Source organism: Glossina fuscipes, unplaced genomic scaffold (genome assembly GCF_014805625.2).
Source record: "Glossina fuscipes isolate IAEA_lab_2018 unplaced genomic scaffold, Yale_Gfus_2 221, whole genome shotgun sequence".
In the NCBI taxonomy this organism is placed as follows: Eukaryota; Metazoa; Arthropoda; class Insecta; order Diptera; family Glossinidae; genus Glossina; species Glossina fuscipes.
The window spans coordinates 1,383,810-1,397,568 of NW_023998564.1; the positions used below are offsets into that span (position 1 = coordinate 1,383,810).

The 13,759-nt window shown below is 32.9% G+C and overlaps 1 protein-coding gene across 2 annotated transcripts in view; it reads left to right on the forward strand.

The window, feature by feature from the left end:
* Positions 1-2,011: 2,011 nt before the first annotated feature.
* LOC119642241 (terminal nucleotidyltransferase 5C-like) overlaps positions 2,012-13,759 on the forward strand; it is a 182,239-nt gene continuing 170,491 nt past the window's right edge. Inside the window, exons 1-2 of one of the 2 annotated variants that reach the window (XM_038041303.1) lie at positions 2,012-2,290; positions 8,753-10,121. In XM_038041303.1, the coding sequence (XP_037897231.1) occupies positions 8,955-10,121 (1,167 nt within the window). In that variant the 5' untranslated portion in view covers positions 2,012-2,290; positions 8,753-8,954. The remainder of the gene's footprint in view (positions 2,291-8,752; positions 10,122-13,759) is intronic. The other variant, XM_038041304.1, reaches the window with a different exon arrangement.

Below are 13,759 nucleotides of genomic sequence, written 5' to 3' on the forward strand. Positions count from 1 at the left end.
GGTTTTATATAACGAGGCGCGCTACACTTTTTCTGGAGTAGCGGAACGGGCGTACCTATTTTCAATGCACTAATAAACACTTGGTCGGTGGTGTGCTGCTTGATAGTGTGTTGTAATTTAGAATCATGTAATATTTTTGTCGAAGTTCTCTTTGAAGGTTTTGCTGCATATTTGTATAGAAAATTATGTACGCTGACTTGAATACGCTGAGCATCTCTTTTGTTGAAAAGGCCGATTTCAAGCTGGTGAGGGTCAAGTTGTCTTTTTTCCTTTTCCTTGGCAGCTTTTCGACCGCTCACCGCTCCGAAAATGTCTTCTTCCTCTTGGGTGAACTCCCTTAGACACGCTTGGCAGGCTAGCTGCTCATGGATGTAGCGCGCGATTCCTTACCTGTGAGCAGTAGCCTTCTTCTGCATTGTTTAGGTACCGTATGTTAATGTCCTTGAACGCTACCCCAACAAATGATGCAAACTCTTCTTCGACCTTGACTACAATTTCGTAGTTCATTGTGTTGATGAGGAAGTAGTCGTCGTCGGTTCGGCAGCCGCTTGTCCATTTAGAGGCCTGGAAGTTCTGTTATTGCAGCAATGACCGATGGCTTCAGAACTCTTAAGAGCGTACTCTCAGCTAACAAAAACAGAATCTGTTGTTGGTAAAAAACCTATTGTGTTTATAAACCTTAGTAACGAACTAGTTTGAAACAAATCTTTCCGTGGCATAGCTACATATCTTTCTATGAATCTAAACAAAATACACAAGTTTTTCGATGAAAATGAACAAAATACACAAACTAAAAGAAAGAAGGTGTTGAAGACAAAACTACTGGTTTTAGACGAATGTTTGATAGCGCCGCAAGAAGTTCATTGGGAGGACAGAGCAGAAAACAAAAATGTTATTATCCTCGGAAATTTTCATAGTCATATTTGTACATGTGCTTATAGCCATTAAGAGGGGTGGAATGACTTCAATTATTCTTTTTGTTTGTGAAAGAAAGCGAAAAATGAATAAAATACGTTATCGATGCTACTATCATTTTATCGCAAACAACGAAAAGTAATCAAGATTTAATGAAAAACTTGTTTATTGGTTCAGAAGCCGGTGGAATTAGCAAAGAAAAAAAATGTGAATTCAAATCAATTATATAAGTACTTTTCTATAACTTGCTACTTTATCAACATTAAATATTCAACTGCATAGAGATCATTTAAGGGATGATTGCTCTTTACTCCTTTTCCAACCCTCGCTTAAAAGTTTCAGAATTATCGGCAAAGACGTTAAATTTCTCTTAGGATAGAGTATAAAATAAAACGACTTGATTCTTAAATTTATCTCTTATTCAGATTTTCGTAAATAAGATCAATTTGTTTTTTTTTATGCACTATCGGATATATTCTCAGGCCGAAATATTATGTGATTCTTTTATTAAGATTCTTGCGCTTCGTTGTTTGCTTTCTTTTTTCACATTTCATGGAGAAAGAGAGTGGGAAAGAGAGAGAGAGAGAGAAATGTAGTAATACTCGTTCTATAATGTAGCTTGTAAACTAAAGATTCGTTTCCTAGTCGCATTTGTGTATATACAAGTTTGTGTTGTTTTTCATTCTTTTTTTCTCATGTTACCCACACCAAATTCACATATACATATATAAACATATGCTTGCAATTGTGTGTAACACATTAGTTTATTTGTGGTATTTGTCATTGTGTAAATTAATTTTGTGCCATTTCTAGTATATGTAGATGGTTTTCTTTCTTTTTTTTGGCATTCGTCTCCTCAAACGCAAAAAAAAAAAACGCAAAAATTAAGAAGGAAAATAACAAACGCCAACAACAATTTTTAATGCGATTGGATTTCTTGGCGCTTGCGGTGGTTGTCTGTCATTTAGTTGTTCGCCACATGTTCGACTCGTAAGACTCTCTAAAACCGTAGAACGTCGCTGTTATCAAATACCGGGTGTTTGTATTTGTTTTTCACTTTTTACGGCTTATTTATTAAATTTACTTTAATAGTTAAATGAAAAGAAGAATAGCAACAGCAAAGTATTCGTTTTCTGCTCCACCGTTTGATTCATTTAATCAATTCTGTGCAAAGATTTGAAAAATCAGAGCAAATCAAATCGAATAATAAACCTTTTTTTTAAATTTTTTAAAGGAGTTTATAACCAAAAAGAGTTATATATCTCATTAAGAGTGAAGAGTGAAAGGAAGAAGAAGAACAAAATAAGCACGAGATATTTGAAAAAAAAATTTGCAAATATTTTTTTCTTTTTGTTATCAACGCTACGGGGAAAAAGTATGAATTTTTCGCTAGTAAAGAAAATCTCTTAATACAATATTAAAGAATTAAGTTAAAGAAAATCTATTTTATAAATATTTGGAAAAAAAGCTATACCTATCCATATACCTATCTACGTAGGTAAATTTGTGCACACATGAGTACTATGCATGTATTGCACGTAAGTACGTGTTTGTGTGTGTGTTGTGTCTGCGACTGCATAATTAATGGCGAAAAATATAAGGAATCATTATTGCACCTTCCAGTATTAATTCGCAGAACATTTTTTGCAAGTTTTATAATGTTGATGCTAATGAAAATTTATAAACTTATAATGTTTCATTTATCATTTACTTGACTTTGTCATAACTTGCATTCTTTTTTTTTTATTAAACTACGAAAATCAATTATCAATTATGTATGAATATCAATATGTATGCATATATATATTCACTGCAATAAAAAGCTTCTTTTCATATTTAATAATAATAAGAAGAAAGGATTCTTTCTCTCTCTCTATACTTATAATTGAATTGGCAACAATTTACTATTGACTATTGTATGGTTTGTGTGACGTCGCCGAACGTATTTGGAAAAAAATACCGCAGTATATGCATACAATTAATAGAAAGCAAGCTATTTGCCACATGTGCACACATTCACGCACACACACACAGAGGTTAAAAACAGAGGCAGCTGCTATTTCTCTTTCGTCGCTCTCTTTTATTTAAGTTAAGATTCCTTTAGCGTATTTTGTTTATGCATGAGAATCAAATTTTAGTCTGTTTTGAAAAAAGATTATATTATTTCTTACATGTTAAAGAAAATAGTCCGCGTCTGTTGTAATTTAAATTGTTTTAAACAATATATATGTATATGTATATAAATATATATGGATATAGTTTATGAATATTATATGTACATTATATGAACGTATCTATAACCGGGTTTAAAACGTAATAGGAAAACACTTTATTATCTAATATAACAATATTAGATTGTCACGGTTACGGAGAGGGATAAGGGGATCACTTATTTGCATAAGATATTTGGTTGTACGACCGCAAATAGCGTTACATACGCTTAGAAATTAGTTTTTGCAAATCATTATATGTGAAATTTTTTAAAACTTTTCTGACGATTAATTTTCAAGGGGAGGCAACTTCACAATAAGTTAAAATGAGTAACGATTTGAATTTAGAAATTAATAAAGAATTTTCTACACTCAGGAAAGTAACAAAGCTAGGACGAAGCTATTTTTAAAAATTTTCTCTTAATTCTTACCATATATTCGTACAAGTGCTTGAAATATAATATATAATCTTGTATATATAAGTGTATAAAAAATAAACGAATACAACAAAGAGATAGCGACAATAATTCCTTGCTAGGAGGCACTTCAGGTAGTTGTTTATTATTTTCCACAGATTTTGATGTTGAAATTATTTTGCAGATGTGAATATTTGTTAGAATAAAGTCAGAGGAATACAGCAGATATCGTGATAAAGTTTCTTTCAATGTGAGCCAGTGTTGTTATGCTGAAAGAAGGTTGGGCTGGTTAGAGTAATTGTTTCGCACTAATTTTTTCCCGTGAGCGAAATCTTTATATATAGGATTTCTCTTATACATTCATGGTTTTAACTATTTATAATATGAGATTCGAATTGGAAATGATTGAATTTATATGCAATGAAACGAAAAGTAAAACAGTTAAGTTTCATTTCGTAAGAAGAGATCTTCTTAAAAAAGAGCGCACTTAAATTTACTCGAAACTATAGGTTTGTTTCCGAGAAAAAAAATTCATATTCAAGCAAAAGTTTTCTTGTCTTAATAATATTATATTTATTAAATACATGTTTTAGTAAATCGGTTTCGTGATTTGGAAAAACTTTTTTATGATTCGGCGAGACTTATTCGTCTTCGTGAAGATAAAGACGCTTTGGTATAGGTTAAGATGAGCATTTAGAAGTCGAAAACACAGCCGCATATTGGGCAGCATCATAAAGAGGTTATACGTCACAAAGCAGCCATATGGTGGCTTTCGTAACTTAACATATTTATATAATAAAAAGCTGCTGTTCGGAAGTTCCATTGTGACTATTGCTCCGGAATACCAAATGTGATGCAAAATCAAAAAGAGTAGAACTAAAAAAGATATTGTTTCCTTTTATGACTAATGAGCGGTTACAGCAGCCGCATATGCTGGTAAGGTGTTTTTATTGCAAGCACTTTTATCGCTGCTTTTCTAAAATGTAATTAGTCAACCCCGATGAAAATTAGTTCTAGGTTATCTTGATAGGAGTGTAAAAGAAGAAGAAGAAGAGAAAAGACGAACGCAAGAAGAAGAAGACGAGCACGTTGCTTTCGTCTTCTACGAAAGTGGAGTATGAACTTTAGTGATCATTCATCTCTGCCGCTTTTGTTGAATTTTTACTCTCAGAAAATATAATAAGTGTCATAGGGTAAAACGGTTCTTATTATTAAGGTCAATGCTTTTTACACCACTTAGTATTTCACAAATGTTTTATTATACACATTTGATCCGTTTGCTTGTTCGTATGTGCGTAGTACGTATGCAGTTTTGGCAAAGAGTTTAGGAACGAAAAGCTTTTATTTTTTTAAAAAGCACAGAAATGTTAAAAAATCTATTCCGACGAAAAATAGGTAAGTATTACAAAACTGTGGCGACGATAAATCCAAGAACAGATGCATAATATACTCAATGCTTTTTCATGAACATTTTCCTCTATTGAGTCTTATTTGCGAGATGAACAAAAATGTTACTCTAAGGACTGTACACGCTTTTAAAAGTTATTCTTTCCTTCTGCTTTCTTACGGTTTAAAGGAGTTTGAGAGGGCAGCAGAGCTTGTGATTAAGTGCGGAGACACTAATTTGATTGTGTATTCTTTTGATATCCAAATAATTTATTTTAAAGCTATTCGTTTCTAAAAAAAGGAGGAAAATTAAAGTTCAACACATATGTCCTAAGTTCGCTGGCTTTTAAAAATCTTATATTATCAAGAAATAAAATCAAAGGCTCCGTGTAAATGTTTAAGTAGAGCTTCTGAGTTTGCTGAAACTATGCGTATATAGTTGTAAATTCGTTTGAAGCAGTCCTCTCATATATTCTTTGTGCCTTTTTCGAACACACACAAACCGTCATCATTGTCTTAGGTTTGTCATGTTTTTTTGAAAGTCGAAGGTTATCATAAATGAAGATAGAATATAGAAATTTTGACGAATATATTACGTGTTCTTAGTTTCAATTAGCCCCTGGAACTCTTCATAGAAATTCAGCTTGGAAGCTGCATTTGGCTTTGTATTTGTGTTCATATTAGGTAACGATGCAAAGAGTGCAGTCTTCGATTAATGTCATCTCTCGGCGGAATCATTTTTTTCTTCTCAACTGCAGGTCATTGATTTAGCTTTTTAGCTGCTTTTGGACTAGACAAGTCAAGATCAATTATCGGACAGAATTACAAATAGGAACGTAAACTTACTGAAATATTAACGCATTTAGAATATCTAGACGATCAAAGGTAAATGTACGTAAGGAGAACTTGCCGGGCAGACACGGCACGAAATCATCGTACCAATGTTATAAAAGTCACTTTTTGCATAACTATTAACAAAAATTATTTTTTATTTATACAAAACAATATTAGACACGCACACATAGTAGAAACGAACGACGCAGAAAAACCACTCTTTAATATCAAGAATTGCGCTTCATTAAGAATGATTCTTGTTTTTATTTTACGACACAATCTATGATAAGAAAGTTGAGATAAATAAAACTATACATTATATATATTTATTTTATATGTATGCATATGTACATATGTGCTTATAAAAAGAAATCACCCCAAACAATACTGATACGAGTCTTATCATTTCAACTAAAATTGTTCCATTCCTGGTAATGATGATTAGAGATTGTTTATGCAGAGCGCATTCGACTGTGAAATTGCCGATAACACCCAATTTGGGGAAATTTTCCTTAGTATAGTTCGAGATTGATTCTCTGTCTACTAAACAGTTTGCAATTATTAGGAGACACTTCAATAGTATTGGAACTAATGAGAGATATTCGATTAACGGTTTTCATATACGCTCAACTCTTTCGTTACACGGTAGATGTATACATTGGTGACCCCGTTAATTCAAAATTATGTAAAAAGAGAGTTTGGTGTATTTCTGAATTATTGTTTCTTAAGGCTAACAGTGTTTAGAGCTATTAATCTTATAAATTATTTTGCTCTTGATATCTAGCTGATTGAGTTATCTATGAGTAATTATTTTTATCTATTACCTTTGATTGGAAGGAAATGATTCTTCCGAATCACTTCTCTTCACCAAGAATTTTGTTTGCATGTTGCGTCTTGTGAACAATTGTTTTTTAGGCAATTGGGGTTAGTTCAATTTGGGATGATTCTCCAACTTAATGCTTCGGAACTTAAGAAAATATTTAGGATCAAAGGGATTTATTCCTATTTAAGACCTTCACAATTTTCATCTTATAATTAAAAAACAAGTAAAAACATTATAGTGGTCACTGCCTACATTAAAATACTTTACGCCAACATAAATGGGACGTGCTCTAAGAAATGGTCCGAGCCGGACCATTTTCAATGGCGTTCGTATGTGGGCGAATTATAGATATTTGTTGAACACAAGATTGAAGACGGACACACAAGCTTTGGTTTTTCATGGGCAATTAATTTAACAAGAATTTTCTTAGATCAAGCGAGCTTAATATTTATTTCAAAAGAAAAATGGGTGGGGGATATTTAGAGATATATTCAAAACTGATGAGCAATGTATGCACGATATGAAGCTTGCGATGGTCCTCGTGATGAGTACACAAAATTTTTAAAATATAATCGTCTTAAATTGCCATTTGTTTTCACCCTTAATTAGCTTGTGGCAATACGTGTCAAATCTTCACTTACTTATAACGTGGAACAATGAATGTAATCTAGAATGTTTCATTTCCATTTTCAAATAAGTTCAAAATTCAATTAATTTTGTTAAAAGGTTCGCACTTAATTAACACAAAATATTGATATTTTGCCATGATAACGTCTCCAGAGTAGATACGTATGTGCATTTATAAGTAGGCAAGCAAAGGGAATGAAAAGCAATTAAAAGAAAGATGATATGATGTACTTTTTATACGATGCACTGGTTGTAGTACAATGCTACATTAAGTTCGCATGGGTGCAATAATCAGAAGGAATTGGCATAGATCCACCGTTTAATATGCCAATCGATCAAGAATCACTTTCTGAGTCTATCTAAGTTTGCCTATCCATTTTCACTATATTTTGATGATATTTAATGCACTGGCGAAGATGAACTCTACTGGAAAACTTTTTCGAACACTTCCGATATATTCGCCCTGGTTTAAGAAGCCTTTGCATGAACAAATAAATTAAGCGAAATGCTGTAGAGTATTTTATGGTGCCATTGGATGTTTAATTACTTGTTTTCTAATTGAAATGTGTTTCATCGTAATACATTGAGAGTGTATATATGAAACGATATAAATTGTTGTGTAAAAGAAACAAAATATAAATTGTTTTACTTTCTTTTTGCAGTTACTATCGAAACTTTTTTTTTACTATCGAATTTTGATTTGTTTGAATTTGTAATTATTGTATTTGTGAAATCCGGATATGCAATTCAAACAATGTAGAAACTGCGACGATTACGGTAACTTCTCGCGAAGAGGAACGCATGGAAAAGAAAGCATTTCTTTTAAATTCATAAACCCTGGCATATAGGACAACGTCAAAAACGACACTAGACATTTCAAGGAAGCGTTTTTGGTTAACCTTTTAAGCATTCCAGTTAGTAATGGATAGAAGCATGTGTGTCGATTTAACGCAAGAAACATTTTACAATTATTTTAAAATATGATGAGTTGGTGTTTGCTTTGTAATCATGTAAACATGTTGTAGCAACACTTCACGCGTACTGTACATATCTGAACATGTTTTAAAATTATTCTCTTTCATGGAGAGAGACTCAGTCAATTTTCCCTCTCATTATGTTATTCTCCTTCAATAGGTTTTGTTTATACAGTTTTATAGGCATTGTTGAAAAACGTACCCTTAAGTAATTGAACATTTTATTATGCGATCTTTTAATTAAAAGAGTAATCAGCTAAGTAAAGCAAAGCAGAGAAAAAATAATAAAAGAAAGCAGGAGAGAAAAACCTTTATATCAATTAATTTTCAGCCATCTTAGTATGATTTGGAAATTTAATGTAAGGAAGAAATATTTCCGAAGAGAAAATATTTTGAGAAGAATATTTTTTTAGTGCTCTTTTCAAAAACAGCGACTTACACCCATGCATGCATGCGTGTTCATAATAATAAAATGCAGAAATTGTATAAATTTCCTTAAAAACTGACACGTGTGTGTGCATCATCATTACTTGAACGAAATAATTTGTTTTTTATTGTGTATTTCAGGTGCAATTAATGTAAGAAGTAGACATTAAAAAAGAAAAAAAATTCATATAAACAGAGAAAGACTTTTTTAATTAAATTAAATTAAAGTTGCTATAAGGCAAAAGACAAAATTTCGAAAAACAGTTAGCAAATAATAATAATAATCATAACAGTAAGCTTTATAAATTCAACATCAATTTTTGAATATTAAAATATTGCAGATATGGCAACAACAAACTCGATATATAAAGAAAAGCAAAAACAATTAACCGTAGAACAAGAAAAAGATAAAAACGTTTCGAAGAAAGGCCTAAAAATGACTGACGACCATGCAAAAGTTAATAATAAACGTAAACATAAGCAACAAAAACTTCAGCGTCAAATTGAAACGAAAAATAACAACAACAACAATAGCAGAAATTATCAAACTAATAAAGAAAAGAAAAACCATAGGAATAATGAAAATACAAAAATTAAAAAGAATTTAAAAAATTCGAACAATAACCCTACCACCCTAAAGAAAGACATTAACAATCCCCCGGTCTCAGTTTCATCTGGTGCTTCCCGGTCATTATCACCGACATCGACATCACCGGTATCGACATCGTCTGACAGCAAAAAGATACTTCAAAAATCGATTATTTATCATAATTCAAATTACAGCTATGCTCAAACCGTAGGCACTAAGAACATATATACGAAAACGACATATGTTTATAGCAGTAACAGTAATAATAATAGTAATGGTCAATATAATCATTTGTCACGCGAGAAGAACAAAAATAGTAACAAAAAATTAGAGAAAAAATCAAATTCGACGGCATCGTCTGATAGCAATGAGAAAGTTATTGTTGGCGTTCAAAAACAACAACTAACAGACAGCGATTTATTAACATCTGCTTTAACGAAACAATGTGTGAAACCATTAAAATCCTCAAATGGAAACGTAATAGTAAGTGGAGGACAAGAAGATATCTTCAATGATGGTAAGAACTTTAAAGTTTTATCAAATGATTGTCTAAGATCAACAAAGCAATATCGTAAAACTAAATCTTATGTATTTACAACATCGTCGTCACGTCGTTCTTCCATTTCTTCGATAAGTGACTACGGTTCGTCGATTGGTTGGGGGGCTAAAGCTTATAAGGCCGAAGGTGGTGGTGGCGGATATTATTCGCAAAAGCATCAACAACAAGTGAGCGGGTTTAACAATCGTCGTTACTGGCTCGATCGCGATTTTGCCGAACGTAATAAAGGCTTTGTACCAATTTTACCGCTAGCACGTCCCATATTGACATCATCCAATATTGCTGCCGTTATAGCGGACACTGATAAGTTGACTATCATACATCGTTTAGGGAAAAGCAAAGCCACGTATCCCATTATGCAGGTGAGTTCGATCGTTTTTTTCTACTCTTTTATGTTGAGAATTTTCTCAATTTTCTTGCAAATGAAATGAAATTACATCGTAAACGAAAATTTGAAAAAAATGGAAAAAACCTGAAAATTAGAAATTTTTGTTATAATATTTTCAATTTGTAATGCCAAAAGAATGAGATTCTTGGTCATCTTATTGGCTAGTTCAAATGTAGATGTAAAATGAAAAAACGTCTCGTATATTCACTATGCTGAAAAAAAAAACAAATAAGAAAATTAAATTCGGTCAGGACTGAATGTTTGTACCGACAAGAAAAGACAAAAAAAGTGAAAGATCAAAATTCTCATGCTCGGTAATATGGATTGGACGCAGTTGATTTCTTTTATTTTTAAAAGTTTTTGCCGTAGAGGCATGCTGGCGGTGTAGTCGTATCCTTTGGAAAGTTTATGTCAGTTAAAAATTCTTTTGCAAATTTGTAGGCGATATCTTCATTTTCGTGTTTACCACAAATGCTACAAAGTTGCGCACACAGACATATGGATAGGCTAACAGGAGGACATGTGTAGGTGCATTGAAGTTCCGAAACTGGCGAAGAAATTGTTTACTTTATATGGGTTTTGAAGCCTGTTTCTGCATGTTATAAGGGCATTGAAAAAATAATTAAATTTTGACATACTATAGTATAGGGTAGGCGTGGTAATTTTTTTTCATTTTTGTTCATATATGCTGCAGTATCGCCCGCAGAATATGCATTCAAGTTTTTGTACATTTATTTGCTATAGTTTATAAGCAATGAGAAAAACGGAGGTCTTCTCAGTTTATGGACTGCTGTCGGTGTACCCTTTAACCGATTCGGCTGATGTTTAATGCCAACCTTGCGTGCAAGAACCTTCAATGTTTCTGTCAAATTTGAAGTCGTTAGCTTAATTTTTGCGACCAGGAGAATGTTTACAACAGACATTACACAGACGGGCATGCTTAAATCGATTTAGAATTTGATGCTGATCAAGAACATTTACACTTTGTTGGATACAGACATGATATAGAAATGAAAGAGTATAGTCGATGACATCTTAAATTAACTATTAAATACTCTAGACTACATCAGAAATAGTATATTACTTTTATGCAAAGACATACTTTTCATAAAAGACCCCATATTCGGGGACGCCCAAAACATCACATGACAGGATCCAAACTTAGCACCCTTCATAGACTCCATATTAATTTTATTATCTTTCAGTTCACGTCAGAGAGCATTAGAAATTAGACTTTCTTTCCATATAAAGTCTTGCTTTTCGTAATAACATTCGTTCCTTTTTTTTGCTAAGTTGGTAATAGTGAATAATTTTCGTCATAAAATAAATCGTTTCTGATTTTCATTACTAATTATGAGAAATCTTACATGAGGCCGGCTCTAAGAAGGAGAACTAAGTCGTCCAAATTCGGTAAGGTCAATTTACTATTGTGAACCAATTTTCATCACAAAATATTGAATATTACATTGTTACCATATGGAGATTCAATTTTCGTAGGAACAGTTATATGGGAGGTAATTCAAAAATTGGCCCTGTCTAATCAAATTTTTCATACCAATTTAGAAATACTATTAATCAGCGACTTTTGCTGAGAAATTTTAAAAGTTGTCATTTTTTCTCGTATAACGATTTTTTAAAATTTGGCGTTATTTGGTAAGTGGTCGAAAAAGTTGTTCACTTCAAACCACTTTCAATCGCCTCCAGAACTATTTTGAATGCGGGCCAGAACAGGTCGTTGTACCAAATTTGATCAAAATGTGTCCAGACTTGCGACCTGGAAGTTGTAAAGAAGAAAGCAACATGGATCGACGGACAAACAAGCTTAAATCGTTTCAGAAAGTGATTCTGAATCTATATATAATAAAACATGGGTCCATCTGAAGTTCTTCTGGGTGTTGTGTGTGTGCATGCTCTTGTACTATAAGGTAATGTATAAAGAATTAAATGTTTACAATATAACACACTTAGAGTATTTGCAAAAAAAAACAAAACATTTATTATACCCATCACCGAATGGTGAAGGATATATTCATTTGTCAAAACGTTTACAACGCGCATAAGGAAGCATCAGAGACACCACAAAGAATACACATTCCTGCTTAGCATCAAATTCTAAATCGATTTGAGCATTTCTGTCTGTACGTCTTGCAAACAACTTTCTAAATATAAATATTAACAAATTAAAGGTTTTAACTAAAATTTTTAAAATCATATTCATTTCCTTCCTGTTTATTTATTTTTTTTTCTTATTAATTTCAACTGAAAACGCAATTAAAAAGGAACATTTTACATGACACAACAATTCATTGGCACACTGGGGCGTATTAGACACATAAAAATTGTTTAAGTATGAAAAATGAATCTGGATACACAACGCCACAGTTATTTCATTGAAACGAAGCTTTATTTTAAAGGTGAAATAGATATAGTAATTTCTTGTAAACATCAGCAGCCTAAAAGTATCTTAAGAAAAAGTGTAACTTAATGCGTGAATTTTGTCAACATTATTATATACTCGCAAAAGAATTTGAACATGACGCAAACTTTTCAAAGAATACACCTGAAACGCCAATTGTAACAGAAACTGTGAAACTTTCCATGATTTTTGCTTGTTATTTATAAAGTGCGGCACATACACGAAATAAACTTACATTTTTATTCTGAAAATAGCAAAAATCAGCCACACTCACTCAATATTATGAAGTATGAAAATTTAGTTATTTCCTTCTTTTTAGAACGACGGTGGTGGGTATTCGGTCGCGATCGAATATAGTTTTCTGACTTGTTCTCAGTTTAAAATGCTATGCTACAAGAATGTCTTTTTACGCCCTATACCACCTACACCTATGGATGTATGTAACACATGAAATGGCTTTAGATAGGTTTAGATTATTATACCCACCGATTCAGAATCACTTTCTAACCTTACCGGTCCGTCTATCTGCCTCGCTTTCTTGTTCTTCCTACAGGTCGCCATTTTTTTTTTTTTACAATTTCGTACACCGACGTTTTTCGCCACAAGGATGAAAGCTATTAAAAATGGTTCGAATCGGGCTACTTCCCATATAACGCCCTATTTTGAAAAGTCCTTACATGAATAATTGTAAGTTGGGTTAGCTGCCGTTACTGTTGCAAAGGTAAGCGTAACTTTGGCTGCGTGCAGTTAAATAATACTGAAATCTATGTAGCATGGCGTAAAACCAAAGGATGCGAGTCATGAAGTTGTGGGTGCGCACGAATGTTATTGCGAAGTTTATTGTTCCTTTGTTATGACAATGCGTATCCCATTTAATTACCAGGATAGATGCCGTCTTGCTTGAGTGCTGAGTAGGGTATTTTGAGCGATATCATGGTGGCAGTGCTGCGAAGCTTCGTGGGCCGTTGAATAATGAGGTGACAGATAAGGTTGGACGCTGACCAAGCCGAAGAAAATTGATTCACCCCCTTTTTCTCATCTGGGAACTTAGGAGTAATAGGGCCCCCTTCAATGGGTATTATACTACCTTTTGGGGGAGTTATTTATCAGTTATCAAATTAATTCGTCTGCATTCGGCTGCCGGGAAGTTAGGCTTACAAACCGGGTATTCAGGCAAAACACTTAAAGGCATCTGT